This window comes from Leptopilina heterotoma, unplaced genomic scaffold (assembly GCF_015476425.1).
Source record: "Leptopilina heterotoma isolate Lh14 unplaced genomic scaffold, ASM1547642v1 Lhet_14, whole genome shotgun sequence".
Lineage (NCBI taxonomy): Eukaryota > Metazoa > Arthropoda > Insecta > Hymenoptera > Figitidae > Leptopilina > Leptopilina heterotoma.
In genome coordinates this window covers 3,933,123-3,950,125 of record NW_025110859.1, presented here as the reverse complement: position 1 = coordinate 3,950,125, position 17,003 = coordinate 3,933,123, and the positions used below count along the sequence as shown (strand labels likewise).

The 17,003-nt window shown below is 21.2% G+C and overlaps 1 protein-coding gene and 1 long non-coding RNA gene across 6 annotated transcripts in view; one reads left to right on the top strand and one right to left on the bottom strand.

Annotated features, from left to right (window-relative positions):
- LOC122497895 overlaps window positions 1–7,659 on the top strand; it is a 66,773-nt gene extending 59,114 nt beyond the window's left edge. Inside the window, exons 2-3 of the long non-coding RNA XR_006301181.1 lie at window positions 4,321–4,443; window positions 7,525–7,659. This is a non-coding gene — a long non-coding RNA (uncharacterized LOC122497895). The remainder of the gene's footprint in view (window positions 1–4,320; window positions 4,444–7,524) is intronic.
- The window catches only part of LOC122497891 (potassium voltage-gated channel protein Shaker), a 369,957-nt gene that overhangs the window by 40,476 nt on the left and 312,478 nt on the right, over window positions 1–17,003 (bottom strand). For all 5 annotated transcript variants that reach the window (XM_043605277.1, XM_043605276.1, XM_043605278.1 and 2 more), the window contains 2 exons: window positions 13,925–14,048; window positions 2,713–2,978 (listed from right to left, as the gene is read on the bottom strand). In XM_043605277.1, coding sequence (XP_043461212.1) covers window positions 2,713–2,978; window positions 13,925–14,048 — 390 coding nt within the window. The remainder of the gene's footprint in view (window positions 1–2,712; window positions 2,979–13,924; window positions 14,049–17,003) is intronic.

Below are 17,003 nucleotides of genomic sequence, written 5' to 3'. Positions count from 1 at the left end.
ACTAATAATAAAATTTTTCATGAAAATTCAATTTTGTAAAAAAATTTTTGATTAAATTCTGAGCATGAATTTCAATTATTTTTATTACTATTTTAAATTAATAAACGAAAAATTCAGTTATTTTCACAAATAAAGTTTTCCACAAGAATTCAATTATTTAAACTAATATAATTTTCATAATATTTATTATATTTCAAAAAAATTAATTATTTCAAACAATGTTCATCAAATTCTTATTATGAAGAATTTAATTACTTTCAAAAATAATATAATTTTTCACAGAAATTCAATTCTTTTTAAACATTTCAATAAACTTTTCCGCAATAATTCAATTATTCTTAAGAATTATAATAGAATTCCTAGCAACTATTTAATTACATATTTTCATAAATAATAAAATTCATAGCAGGATTTCAATTATTTTTAATACAATTTTACAGGAATTGCTCAAAAAATGTAATTATTCATAAAAACTTAATTTTAATTCCTCGAAAAAATCAATTATTTAAAAAAATGTTTTTTTTCAAATATTTTTTGGAAGGATTGAATAATTATTTTCAAAAATTTAATAACATTGTTCGAAAGAAATTAATTGTTTTAAATACAATTTTAATTAAACTTTTTTGAAATAATTCAATTATTTTTTTAAATTTTAATAAAATTTTTTCTAAGAATTCAATTATTTACACAAACAATTTTTTGAAAGAATTCAATTATTAAAGATAAATAAGAAAATTACTCTTGAAAATGCAATTATTTTGAGGTATTTTAATAAAATTCTTTTCAAAATTCAATAATTTTTATAAATAAAAAAATATTCATCACAAGAATTCAATTATTTTCATAAATAATAAAATTTTTCTTAGAAATTCCTTTATTTAAAAAAATTATAATAAATCGTTTGCAAGAATTCAATTATTTTTATAAATAATAAAATGCTTTTTAGGAATTCAATTATTTTCAAAAAGATTTAATAAAATTTCCCACAGACATTCAATTATTAACAAATTTTTTAATAGAATTCTTTGTAAAATTTAATTATCTTTAAAGTATTGTTATAAAACATGAAGATATCGATTGCTCCGAGTCGAAGACTCGGAGTTATAGATTTCTTCATGTTTTCTAATAATTAAAAATGCCCGAGTGACAAAATCATTGTTTTATATTATAAAAGTAATTTTTTAAACTTTTTCAAATATAACAGTAACTTTTTCAAAATTATTTCCATCATTTTAATTCAATTCTTATTTTCTAGAATTTTAAATTATTTGTTATGAAAATAATAATTGAATTCTTTAAAAAACTTTTATTATTTATGAAAATAATTGAATTCCTGTGAAATTTTTATTATTTATGAAAATAATTGCATGTTTGCATACAATTTTATTAAAAAAATTTTTTAATAATTGAATTCGTTTTGGGAAATTTTATTAAAATAGTAGATATTGAAAATCATTGAAATTAGAAAAATGCATTTTATTTTTGAAAATAATTGAAATTAGGACAAGAATTTCTTTCACATTAATGAAAATAATTGAACTTTGGAGAAGAATTTTGTTATTTATAAAGATAATTGGGATTTTTACAAAATTTTTTTTCAAATTTTGAACACAGTTGAATTTTATAAGAATTTTAATTTTTTTTTTTTTTTGAAAATAATTGAATTTTTGCAATTATTTCTATAATTTCTCCAAAATTCAATTTTTTTAGTGTTTTCAACAAAAATTTAATCATTTTCAAATCATTGAATTCTTGCAAAGAATTTCATCGAACAATTTGCATATAATTGAATTCTTCTGAAGAATATTATCAAAATGTTTGAACATAATTACATTTTTTACACGAATTTAAGTAAAAATTATATTGTAAATAATTAAATTTTCATAAACAAATTTTATAAAAAATTTTTCAAAATAATTGATTTCATTCCAAAAAATCTTCTTAAAATTTTTAGAAATAATTGAATTCTTTTGAAAAAATTTAACGAAATGAAATTTTTCAAAGAATATTTTTAAAGTTGTATTCAAAATAATTGAATTCTTGCAAAAAAATTTAATTTTTGAAAATAATTGAATTTTAATGAAAAATTTTAATATTTTATAAAAATGATTGAATTTATCGACACTAATATTATGAAAAATTGTTGAAAATAATTAAATTTGTTCGACAAATTTAAGTAAAATTATATTGGAAATATTTAAATTCTTTTAATCAAATTTTATCAAATTTTATCAAATTTTATCAAATTTTATCAAAATTTATCAAAATACATGGAGAGAAAATAATATATTAAATTTTGTAAAAGCAGTTTACAATTTGGAGAAAAAGTGCAACACCTCGAAATTTTGACATAGAAAATACTAAACAGTGAAAGAAATAATATGAAATTTAGTAATTTTATATTAAAATTTACGTCGAAATTTACAAACTGAACATTGACATTTGACCGTAGCAAAAGTTTTTTAAAAATTGTCCTTTCTTCTCATTAAAATTCCCTTGAAAAATTGTTTACTTTTCTTTTTTCTTTTCGCCCTGATTAAATAAAATTCCTCGACTTTTGTTTTTATTTTTCTTTTTTCTGATTTGAGTTTTTTTTTTCTTGAACTTGCGGCCACCCTGTTATTCTAAAAATTATTAATGTTATTAACAGTTGTTATTAAATTTTGAATAAAAAATAGTGAGAATAAGAAAAGAAAAAGAGGGGGGACGAACCTAAATTTATTCGTGGCCAACTCTCCCAATTCGTAAAACTTAATCTCCTCGGAGAAGACATCGAGGGGTACGTTGACTGGACGGCGAAGTCTTCCACCACTTTGATAGTAATAGAGAATCGCATCGAAAGAGGGTCGATTCCGATCGAAAAAGTATTCATTGCGAAGCGGATCGAAATAACGGATCCGCCTTGCCGGGTCGCCAAGCAGTGTGTCCGGAAATTGGTTCAATGTACGCAGTTGCGTTTCAAACCTTAGTCCGCTCACCTGTCACAGAACAAATTTCAATTCATGCATTAAATCATTTTTTCCCAACATTTTTTTTTTTTCATTCATAAAAACAATTTATTGTAAGGATATTAATTAAATATACAATAATAACATCTCTTTTGCTATAGAATCCAAATTTTCGTCTTCATTTCATTTCTATTTGTTTTTATATTTATTTTTACGATTCTGTAGAATTTTAACATGAATTCTGTGTTAACTTAAAAATATTAAATTGCAACGTGAATTAATATTAAAAATGTGGATACAATCGAGGATACAATCAAAAATTAGTTCAAATTTTTGGCATCAATTCGATCCACTTTAGTATCAATTTGATACTTTCAAGAAAACTCTATTACGGTTTTTATTTTCAAAATAAAACAAATTTTTGTAATTATGCAGAGTCGTCTGACTTTTCTATAAAGATTCTTGATTAATGGAATCAATTATTAATTATATTTATACCTAAATTAATAATGTAATTAATTATTTATAACTTGATGGAATTGTTTCTAATTTGATTAGTGGCATTACTCACAATTCGAGTAATCGAATTAATCATTAATTTAATTAAAGAAATTAAAGGAGAATTAATCATTAATTTAATTAAAGGAATTAAAGGAGAATAAATCATTAAGTAATAAAAAATACTTTTGACAATAAAGTGAGAAAATAATTAATTTTCATTACTAAAAACCAAATGACTGATGATGTTGTTTAAAAATAAGTATTTTCTTTCGCTTTCATTGTTGGAATGAAATTGATGAACAAACAGGAAACACGTATTATCTACTTAATTATTAATATACTGGAAATGAGTAATGTGACATACGAGAGATTATTTATGACATATTATAAATGTACAAGGACAATTAACTTTCGCACAATTTACAAAGTAAATGATCAAATAATATGAATTAGAGAATAATAATTTTTTCCAATATTATAATAAATATTAATTTCCTAAATTTAAAAATTATATAAAGATAATTATAATAAAGATAAGAATATAAAAATATAAATACAATACAATAAAAAAAACAATATAAAAAATAATTTCAATAGTCGTAAAAATGTAAACAATTAAGTAAATGGTTTAAAATTAATAATTAAATATTTGTTTGCATAAATTCAATTAATTATTTTTGCTGCAAGAATGTTTAGTTTGAAACGATGCATTGTTATATTATAAACCCAGCGATAAAAGAGAAGTAATTAGTGAAATGTTTTGGCCCTGGGTAATAAACGACAATAATCCTATTATGTGAAGGAGAATTTGTGATTAATATTTGTTGGAAATTTTCCCTCTCTTCTAATTAGCTAAAAATCTCTTTTGCAGTGACGCATCACATGGAAGATTTTCGACAGAGTTCGGAAGGGGAAGAAAAGTCAAAAAGGACATAGAAGAATTTTCGAAAATGTAGGTACAAAATTGATAGGAAGAAACGCCAGAAGTAAAGGGGTAAGTCAAAAAAATAATATTATAATAAATAGAAATATTTTATTACAAAGCATTTAAATAAATATTTATTTAAATAAGAAATTAGCATATAGAGTAAAAATAAAGAAAGAAAAAAATAAAATGAAAAAAATATCAGAAAAATAATTTTAAAACTTAGTGACGATTAAAAATATATTTATTAAAAATTCGTAAGAACGAAAAATAAAAGATTAAAATTAAAAAATTAGTAAAAGTAGAAAATATAAAAATAATTAGTACGAAATAAAAAGAATAGGTAAATTCTCATTAATTTTGAAGGTAAAAATTTATTTGGAGTTGTTAGTCATTTTTAAATTTTTCTAATAAAAAATTTAGTGAAAAATTACTGACTAAAAATAATTATTATAAATATTAACTATTAAAAATTAGTAAATTTAATATTAAAAGGTGAATTTTCAATATTTCGAAATTAGAGAGAAATATTCTTTGTAAACAAAGTAGTTAATGACCCTTTGCATTGTTAGAGAACTTGCTATCTTCTCGTCCTTGTCTACCTCTTCTTGAATGAAAATAAAATTTCGAAATAATAATGTAAAATATAATGAATATTGGCAATAATTTGCAAAGTTAGTATTTAAAAAAAAAATTATTACAAAATATTGAAAAATTTTTTGAATTTCCTAACTTTTTTCCAATATTGAATTCTATTAACTTTTAGTAAATATTAATAAATTTGCGCATAATTGCTTATTGTATTCAACATACATTTTAGATCTGCTTTCGAATTTTTAGCTGATTCTCTAGGACATTTTACGAAAAATTCATTTAATTAGTTAAAATTATAGCAGTCACTCTCTGAGTTCGTTGAAAATATTTAACTTGAAAGCTAAATGTCAGTGAATTTTAGATTTAAAATTTACAATTAAAAAAAATTTTATTTTATAAATATTAAAAATTCTGCTTGATACACGTAAAGATAAAACTTTTGTAAAAGTACTTACAATTTGGGGAGAAAATGTGACAAAGCAAAATAATCGATTACTTGTCTATTATCAAATATAAATAAAACAAATAATTTTCTTGAATCAAATAATTTTTATTTAGATCAATTAAATTGTAGTTGAGCAAAATTATTTAGGTTATTTTCTCTCAGAAAGTATAAAAAACAAAATAAAAATTCAATTTTTCGAAAAATATATTTTCATGTTTTTATTGTTTTATACATTATTATAGACTATTTCCAATCAACTTAAAATGTAAATGCACGCGAGGCTAGGATATAAAAAAATATCTTTGTTAATCCTTGTAAATAAGTAACTTGCTGATAAAAATCCTCTCAATTATGTGATAAATCCTTTATCTTTATAAATAATAAAATTCTTCATCGAAAATCAATTATTTTAAAAAATTTTTAATAAAATTCTTGGCAAAATTTCACAGGAATTCAATTATTTACAAAATTTTTAATAAATTTCTTCGAAACAATTCAATTATTTTCATAAATAATCAAATTTTCACAGGAATTCAATTATTAAAAATAAAAAATTTCATAGCATTTTTCGAAAAATATCAATTTTTAAAAAAGATTTTTATAAAATTCGTCGCAAGAATTCAATTATTTAAAAAAAATTGAACAAAGTTCTTTTCAAGAATTCAATTATTTTTATAAATAATAAAATTCTTCACCGAAATTCAATAATTTTTATAAATTTTGAATAAAATTCGTAGAAAGAATTAAATTATTTTCAAAAGTAATAAAATTCTTCGCAAAAATTAAATTATGTTTAAAAATTTTTTTAAAAATTCTTGTCAAAATTTCAAGTATCTTTATAAATAATAAAATTCTTCATCAAAATTGAATTATTTTTATAAATTTTAATATACTTATTTGTCAAAATTTCACAGGAATTCAATTATTTATAAAATTTTTAATAAATTTCTTTGAAATAATTCAATTATTTTCATAAATAATAAAATTTTCACAGGAATTCAATTATTAAAAATAAAAAATTTCATAGCATTTTTCGAAAAATATCAATTATTAAAAAAGATTTTTATAAAATTCGTCGCAAGAATTTAATTATTGAAAAAAATTTAACAGTTTTTTTCAAGAATTCAATTATTTTTATAAATTATTATAAAATTCTTCGCAGAAATTCAATTATGATAAAAAAAATTCTTGTCAAAATTTCAAATATCTTTATAAATAATAAAATTCTTTTCCGAAATCCAATTATTTTAGAAAAATTTGAATAAAATTCTTGGGAAAATTTTAATTAATTTCATGAATAATAAAACTCATCGCCGGATTTTAATTATTTTTGATACAATATTTTAATCAAATTCCTCGATAAATGTAATTACATTTATCGAGGAATTTTTTTTTTACAAATTTAAAAAAAAAATTTTAAGAATAATTATTCTTAAAATTTTTTTTAAAATTTGTCAAAAGAATTCAATTATTTAAAAATTTGTTGGTAACATTCTTTATGAGAATTCAATTTTAACAAACATTCAATTATTTGATAAATTATTTTTTTTTAATTTAAATAATTGAATTCTTCTAGAAATTTTCTAATAAAAATTGATTTAAAAATGAATTACCGAATAATCGATTTATTATTTATGAAAATAATTGAATTATTGCAACGAATTTTATTACATTTTTTAAAAATAATATTGAATTTTTTTGAGAAATTTTACTACTTGTAAAAATAATTAAATTCTTGCGAAGGATTTTATTAGGATTTTTGTAAATAATTAATTTTTTTTTTGAAAAATTTTATGATAATTTAAATTATTATAAAACATGAAGAAGGCAGCCATTTAAAAATTTAATTCCCAAAATAGTCCTATCTTGTAGCCCTACTAAGCAAGAAATTTACTATATGACATTAAATTTCAAAGTTTTATTAAATATTAAAGAAAATAAAAATTGGAAAATTTAGGCGCGCTTTTGTGCGCAATTTTGCTAGTATTTTAATAAAGTGCCTCGACTGTACTTAATTTATTACACGTTTATGTTTTCACTCACATCGTGACTTATTTTGATTGACATCTTGATATCAATTGATTGGCATGTTTGTGAATCTATCTTTGCAGATGGATCGATGACTGTGGACACTGAATGGCCAAACATTCAACTTACTAAAGTAAAGTAGAGTTGAAAATTTCATTAAATTTCCAATACTAAAATTTGGTTTTTAATTTTTTTATCATTAAAAAGCACACAATGACTCGTTTAATTGATTATTTATAATTTATAAAAAATTTTAATAAAATAATTCATAAAACCTAATTCAAGTAAAAAAAGAAAATCAGAAAAAAATAAAATTAATAAAAATGAAAAACCAAAAATTTTTGGTTTTTCATTTTTATTAATTTTATTGTTTTCTGATTTTCTTTTTAAAAATAAAAGAGGACAAAATTAAAAAAATAAAATCAGAAAAATTGAGAAATAAATTAACGAAAGCAAAATAAAATCTAAAAATAAAATTAAGAAGAAAATAAAAATTGTAAGGAAATAAACTGAAAAGAGGAAAATAAAGATAAAAAGTAAATTAAGAAGAAAAAGTAAAAAATAAACTAGAAAAGCAAAATAAAATTAAAAAATGATTCGTGTATACTCTCTTCGTAACATTTCCTTTATGAAAGAATTTTCATGCCATCTAGGCTGAAATTTTATCAACTTTTTTTTTGGGGGGGGGGGGGGGGGAATTCAAAAATAGAAATAAAACACTAAACCAAGAGTAAAAAGTTCAAAACTACTGAATAGAAAAGTAAAAAATACTGCGCAATAAATTTTTAACAATACTATTAAATTTACAACTTCTTTTTTGTTGTGAAACAAAAGACAAATTGGAAATTAGATATTGTATGTAACAATATCGAAAGTGTTGACAAAAAAATGAACTAAAATCGTTTCTGAAGGACACGTGAAATGACATTGGAAACAAAATCCACACTTTACATAATTACGTGCCAGTGGTGAAATGCGAATGTATACAGAGAGAGAGAGAGAGAGAGAACCGTATATAAATCGTATGTAATGTTCTTGTTAACAACCTTCCCACACGTAAATGACACTATGAAATATTACTTCCACGTGGAAGATGTCTTTCGCTAAAGAAACGTTTTACAATTATTACATAATCAAAATATTGTTCTTCCGAAAAAATTAATAATTCTCTTTTTGTCAGTATTTAAATAAAGAAGCTAAATTTTAAGAAAACAGTGATAAAAAAAATATTAGTGTAACATAAAATTTCTTATACAATTAAAATAATATTTTAACCTAATATTTTGATATTATTTTAATCTTATTTTAATAATACTTTAATATTATTTTAATCTTATTTTAATCTTATTTTAATAATACTTTAATATTATTTTAATCTTATTTTAATCTTATTTTAATATTATTTTAATAATATTTTAATATTATTTTAATATTATTTTTATATCATCAGGGCTCGAACCAGTGAAAGTATTTAAAAATACGGACTTTATGGGGTAAAAATGAAAAATTACGGGCCAAATACTGACAAAAATATAACCAGTCCAAGTCAAATAAGACTATAAGAGGACATTTTACTTAAAACTACAAATTAAATTTTTTCATAATCACTAGAGTTGTGCAAAAAGCTCGAGGCTCGAGGCTCGAGCGAGCTTTTTCGAGCTTTTCATTTTTCGGGCCGAGCCGAGCCGAGCCTAATCAGTTCGAGCTCGAGCCGAGTTCGAGCCGAGCCGAGCTGTGTAAAAAGCTCGAATAGTTTCGAGTACTCGAGTTAATTCGAGTACTCGAATTTTTCGAGCACTCGAGGGAATTCGAGTACTCGAATTTTTTCGAGCTCTGAGTAAATTCGAGTTCTAGAGAAAATTCATAGAATTTTCGCATTTATTATATTTAGCAAATAGAAATATTGATTCAGTAATTCAAAAAAATTCGAAATTTTTTACTTATTAATAGTTTTTTTAGTAAGTCAAAAGCTCGAATCCATTCGAGTACTCGAAAAATTCGAGTACTCGAATTCACTCGAGTGCTCGAATTTAATCGAGTACTCGAATTTACCCGAGTACTCGAATTTTTCGAGTACTCGAAGTCACTCGAGTACTCGAAAATTTCGAGTACTCGATACATCGAGCCGGCTCGGGCTCGGCTCGGCTCGGCCCGAAAAAATTTCGGCTCGGCTCGGCTCGACTTTTCGAGCTTTTTGCACATCTCTAATAATCACATAATTATTTTCATCATTTCAATTCAATTAATATTTTCAAAATTTTTAACTAAAATTCTTCTTTAAATCAATTATTTTTAATAATTTTCGAAAAAGTTCTTTGACAATTTTCAAATCCGTTTGTTTAAAATATTCAATTTTACGAAATTTCAATTATTCGTAATGTTTATATTCGTTATTTGCAACAGATGTTTGGTTTATATCCATCTATGAAATTCTCATTCTAGTGAAAGAGAAACAAATGAATTGTTCTCAAAAACGTCTTTTCAAATTTTATGATGTATTTTATAACTTAATCCTGGAAATATTAGTCTACACTTTAATCCTGAAAATGTGTTCTAATCCTCAAAAAAAAAAAAAAAAAAACTTTCAAAACTCGTCAAATCCTTTAAATTGTTTTATGACGAGAGTAAAGGTCTCTTTACTAAAATTTGTGTGACCCTGAGATAGGGTGGAGACAAATTGCAAAAAATCCAGGTAGAATCTTAAATTCATTCCCACTCCTCAAAACTTTGTACCCCCACTCTTGTAAACCTTATTTTTGACAGAACTTTACTTCACTTCAATTTGTAACTTGTTGAAATAAACACCTTTGTACAATGTACATTTCACTGCTCAAATTCATTCAAATAACCAAATTACTCTCCGCGTCTTATTAACTTAACACGCGGGCATTGTATCCTAGTTCATTAAAAATTATAAGTTAGTGGTGCAATGCCAAAAGATAACACGTAAATTTTTCAATTAAATATATATTAGAAAATAAAAACTTCAACTAATATAAAAACAATTCAATTAAACTTTTTCAAAAAACTTAATTTCAAAATTCAATTATTTCTAAACATTCACGTTATAATGCTTATTCAATTATATTTTAAAATTTTAACTGAAATTTATTTTTAAATCAATTTTTATTATGAAATTCTGCTAGATTTCAATTACTTAAAAGCAAAAAAAAAAATTATTTATTGAATAATTGAATGTTTCTTAAAATTGAATTCTTATAAAGAATTTTTTCAACAAATTTTAGAATAATTGAATTCTTTTGATGAATTTTAATAAAATTTTTAAGAATATTTGCGTTTTTCGAGAAATTCGATTAAAATTGTATTAAATTAAAAATAATTGAAATTCTGCATGAGTTTTATTATTTGACTTATTTGTGTAAGTAATTGAATTCCTAAAAAGAATATTATTATTTATACGAAAATAATTGAATTCCTGTAAACATTTTATTATTTATGGAAATAATTGAATTATTGTGAAGAAATTTATAAAAAAAAATTTGTAAATAATTAAATTTCTGTGTAATTTTTATTATTCATGAAAATAATTAAATTTTTGCGAAGAATTTTATTCAAATTTTTTCATACATATTGAAAATCATTTAATTAAAAAAATTTCCAATTCTCAATCAAGAACAAAATTCTTTTCTTTGTGCAAAATTATTTATTTAATTTAACATTGATTTAATTTATTTAATTTATTTAATTTATTTAATAAAATTGTTTTTCTATTCTTTTGGTAATAAACTAATAATTTAATTATTAACTAATAAAAAGAATAGAGGAGACAGCTTGTAAAATGACAATTATTTTCATATTAGATAATAAAATAATAAATTGTTTACAATAAAATAAAAAATATTATTTTTATTAGTTACAATTATAATTGTTTATTTAAATATCAAATTATTTTTAATAATATCCTATATATGCAGGGAAAGTAAATAGTAAAGAATAATAAATTATTTATAATAAAAGTTATTTTTAATTTTATATATATATATATAGGTATAATATATAATAAATATTTAATATGTATTCATAATAAAAATTATTTTTATTTTAATTAGGAAAAGAAACATTATATTTTCTATTCTATTTGTCAATTACAAAATTTTAATTGAAAATGAAATTGAAGCTTTTTAAATTTATAGAAAATTAAGGAAAAAATTTTACTCAAAAAAATGTTCCGTTACATTTATTTACGAATTTCTTTAATTGTAAAATTATTCGAAAACATCAATAACTTTTTTTTTTAAATAAATATTTAATCAATATTATTTTTTCATAGGAATTTAAAATTTCAAATTAAAATCTTTTTAATTACAAGAATTTTTTTATAAAACATGAAGATAGCGATTGCTCCGAGTCGAAGACTCGGAGTGATCGATTTCTTCATGTTTTATAATTATTAAAGATGACCGAGTGATAAAATCATTAAGAATATTATTACAGTAACTTTTTCAGAATTATTTTCATCATTTCAAATCAATTATTATTTTCTACAATTTTTAATTATTTTTTGTGAAAATAATTGAATTTCTTAAATAAATTTTATTATTTATAAAAATATAAATAATTGAATTATTGCAAAGGAATTTATAAAAAATTTGTAAATAATTGAATTCCTGAGAAATTTTTATATGAAAATAATTAAATGTTTGCGTACTATTTTTGGGAATTTGAAATTGATTTGAAAATAATTGAACTTTGGAAAAGTATATTATTTTGTTATTTATAAAATAATTGGGATTTTGACGAGAATTTTTTTAAATTCGAAATATAATTGAATTTTATGAGAAGAATTTTATCACTCTTATGAAAATAATTGAATTTCTGCAATTATTTGTAATTTTTCCAAAATTGGATTTTTTTTAGTGTTTTGAACAAAAATGTGAATTAGTGTAATTATTAACTAACAAATTTTGGACACGTTTTCAAAAAAATTGCAGATTATTTTTAAAAAAATTTTCAAATTAATAAATTTAATATGATTTTTTTATTTGAATCAAATAGAAAATTGAAATAAGCAAATGAATAAATTTAAACAAATAAAAATAATTTTTCGACTCTTTATTTTTTGTAAATTCTAAGCGACAAAAAGAAATTTATTTTTTGCAAACGAAATTGAAAGAAAAAAAAATTATAAAAATAAGTCTCGCAGTGAATCGCCAAAAAACTTGGAAATAAAATAAATAATATTCTTCTAAGCGAACGAAAAAATTATCATAAAAAAAATTTGTATTTCTCTTTTTTTTATAAATAACAAAAGAAAATCTGCATTAGATTTCACTCACGCAGGAGGCAGTAATTATGAAAAAAAAAATTTCTTCTTTTTCCCCTTGATAACTGGTTGAAACCGAATTTTATTGGTTTTTATATTTATATTTTTATTTAAATCGTCTATATTGGTTATTGGCCAAAACTTTGCACTTGCTACACCTAACCGTGCGCAGTTATGCAGAAAATATTCAGAGATCTTCTACTATTTGTGTGCGTGTGTGTTTGTTACTTTTAATAAATATATATCTGCATACTTTTTTTTTATTTTATTTTTCTCTTTTTTTCACTTGTATCGTATACAATATTGCATAATATTGAATTATTATTTCATTTTATCTTCGCGGCTATTTAAAAAAATGAAAAATTGAAGAAGAAACAAAAAAAAACAATGAAACTCAAATAATTCAATGTGCAATTTAATACAAATCCTATTATGAAAAAAAACACATAGTGAGAAAAATAAAAATCGTCAAGTTCCAAGTTAAACTTGTGTGTGTATTATTTTTCAGGAAATCATTAAAAATAATTGGACTCTGATTTCTTTGCCTATGGATACAATTACTAAAGTAGATATAAATTTCAAATTTATGATGTATATTGCTTAGTGAAAGTGAAAAAAAAAACTGTGTAATGTGTAATTAAATTTTCTCATCACTAATGTTTGTGAGGAAAAAAATGTATGGATCGTCTTTTTAATGTTCAGTTACCTCGTGTTTTTTAATTTTTTTAAAAAAATGAGTCGTATAAAAATGTGCCTTGAAAAAAGACTCGAAAATTTTCTTCTATGTAATTACCACTTTGCTAATTTCGAATACTTATTCTCTAAATATTTCCAATTTATTTATTATTGTAATTTATAATTTATTATTTAAAATAAATTAATATATTAATATAACATAGATTATATTATGTACATTAATATAATATTATTATGTTATAATAATTTATTGGCACAAAATTAAAAAACAGAAAACTTTAATTTAAAATATATTAATATTAATAATATATAATTAATTAATACCTCCAGAATAATAATTCTGTGAATTTCTACCTAATATTCAGTAGAATGTCTGTGAAAATAAAATTAATAATTCTAGAAAAATGGAATTAGTTATAAATTAATTTTTCACATGGAATTAAATTCTAAAATAGGTTTTTAAATTAATATTTTTCTTTTTTGTTGGAAATTTTGTTACTTACGTTGATGACGACCCTCTCGCAAAAGTCATGATCGTGTGGTATGGGCTCGAAGTGTGTGACGCCTGTGTATTGGGTGTGAGCGTTTGGCCCATCTTCGTCCTGGCTGCTGAGCTTTGGCAGCGATCTGCAAAATAAAAATTCTCATTTAGTTTCAATCAAATACACATTTTTTTCTTTTAAAAACTCATATAATTCAATTTTCTATTTCAAGTACACTGTTTATTTATATACAATTCTTACCATAATTTTACAGCAAACGATTTCTTTTTAATTTTTCAAATTTCTTTTACTCTTTCCTTTTAATTTAATTTAATTAACTATAATTAACTATATTAACTATAACAATTTGAATGTTCTTTCTTTCATTCATTTTTTTTTCTATCCCTAACACTCTGAAGTTGTCTTTTGTTTAAAATTTTATTTTTTGTTATCTTTAGATAGATTGTATATTATATTATTACCAGCAAATTTTACCCGTAGAACGTGATATTCAATTTATTATTGTTATGAAAAATACAAAATTTTTTATTTTCAAATATAAATTTTTTAAATAATTTCATAAAGAAAATTTAAAAAATTTACTTATTAAGTACAAAATTAATTATTACTGTTCATATTTTCAAAATTTTTTTTTAAAATTCACGAAAGAATTCAATTATTTTCTAAAATTTTAATAAATCCTTCTAAACAATTCAATTATTTTTTTAAATAGTAAAACCTTTACAAAAATTCAATGATTTTCAAAACAATTTTTATTGAATTCCTCGGATGAATTTAAATATTTCCATAAATTTTAATTATGTACTTAAAAAAACTTTTTATAAATACAAAAAAAATACAAAAAATACAAAAAAAATTTATAAATACAAAATTTTTATAAATACAAAAATTTTTTGCAGGAATTAAATTATTTTTAATCAAATTTAAATAAAATTACATGAAAGAATTTAATTATTTTCAAAAATTTCCATAAAATTCAATTTCAACAAGAATATAAAATTCTGTAAAATTAATTCAATTGAGGCCTTGGATCCAATAACTCGCCCGACGCTCGGAGGAACGCGTAACTGCCAGTCAGTGAGCAGTGAGCGCCTCTGGGCCACTCACTGTTACCCGACTGGTATTAGCGCGTGCCTTCGAGCGTCGGGCGAGTTATTGGATCTAAGGCCTCAATTGTTCTCAAAATATTTTTAAAAAATTCTGTATAAAAATTCAAAACATTTTAATTATTTTCATAAATAGTAAAATTCTTCGCAATAATTCAATTATTTTTATAAATAGTAAAATCCCTTAAAGGAATTCAATTATTTTCAAAACAGTTTTAATTGAATTCCTCGGATGAATTCAAATATTTTAAAATATTTCCATAAATTTCAATTATGTCCTAAAATTTTTATAATTTCTTCGAAACAATTCAATTATTTTTATAAATAGTAAAATTCTTCGCAAGAATTCAATTATTTTTAATTCACTTTTAATAAAATTCTTCTTCATAAAATTCAATTGCTTTCAAAATTTTCAATTAAAATTATTAAAGAAACTCTATTAGTTTAAAAAAAATTCAAAGAAATTCTTTAAAAAAATTTAATTAGGATCTTTAAAAATTTGAATAAAATTCTTTGCGAGAATTCAGTTATTTTCCTAAATAATCAATTTCTTTGAAGAAATTATATTATCATCAAAGTTTTTGATAAAATTCTTTGCAACAATTCGCTGATTTTCAATACATTAATTTTAAAATTGAAAATATTTGAAAAGAAAAATTATAAAAAAGTTAAGAAACAAAAACAATTTCTATTTTTAATCTTATTTTTGGAACAGGATTTTTCACAGGAATTAAGACATTCAAAAATTTCAAATTCAAACATTTTTTAAATTAAACAACTTATAAAAGTATTGTTATAAAACATGAAGATATCGATTGCTCCGAGTCGAAGACTCGGAGTGATCGATTTCTTCATGTTTTCTAATAATTAAAGATGCCAGAGTGATAAAATCATTATTTTTATATTATAAGAATATTGTTACTGTAACTTCATCAAAATTATTTTCATCATTTTAATTCAATTCTTATTTTCTAGAATTTTAAATTAGTTTTTATGCGAAAATAATAATTGAATTCTTAAAAAAAAATTATTATTTATGAAAATAATTGAATTTCTATGAAATTTTTATTATTTATGAAAATAATTAAATGTTTGCATACAATTTTATTAAAATTTTTTTTAAATAATTGAATTCTTTTTGGGTAATTTTATTAAAATAGTAGGTATATATTGAAAATCATTGAAATTAGAAAAATGCATTTTATTTTTGAAAATAATTGAAATTAGGACAAGAATTTTTTTGACATTTATGAAAATAATTGAACTTTGGAGAAGAATTTTTTTATTTAAATATAAAGATAATTGGGATTTTTACGAAATTTTTTTTCAAATTTTTGAACATAGTTAAATTTTATTATTTTTTTAAATAATTGAATTTCTACACTTATTTGCAATTTCTCCAAAATTGAATTTTTTTAGTGTTTTCAACAAAAATTTAAATTAGAAAATTTTCAAATTCTATTATTTTTAAAATTTGCTAATTTTATTTAAAAAAGGTAGTAAGAAGATAGCCGCTCGCTTTAGCGCGCGAATTGTTGCTGGTTTATTTTATTTATTAAAATTAAATAAATATAAATTTGTACATAATTTTACTAGCAAATTACGAGCAAAATTTATCAACCCCGATTTAATACGATTCTAGGCGTGTTTTTTCAATAAATATCAACTTAACTCAGAAAAAAAAATTAAATAACGTCTTCAATTTTTCACCAATTTATTTAAAATTAAAAAATATAAATTTCTACATAATTTTACTAACGAATTTCAAGTAAAATTTATCAAACCCGATTTAATTTGATTCTATAGGTCCGTTTTTTCGAAAAATATCAAATTTAATTAAAAAAAGAAAAATTCAATTACTTCTTCAATTTTTGACCTAAAAATCGAAAAATTGGTAATAAGTTTGTGTATATTCATAAGCAGATTGCAGGAAAAAAGAAGCAACCTGCTTAAATTTTTCAAAGTTTTTCTTT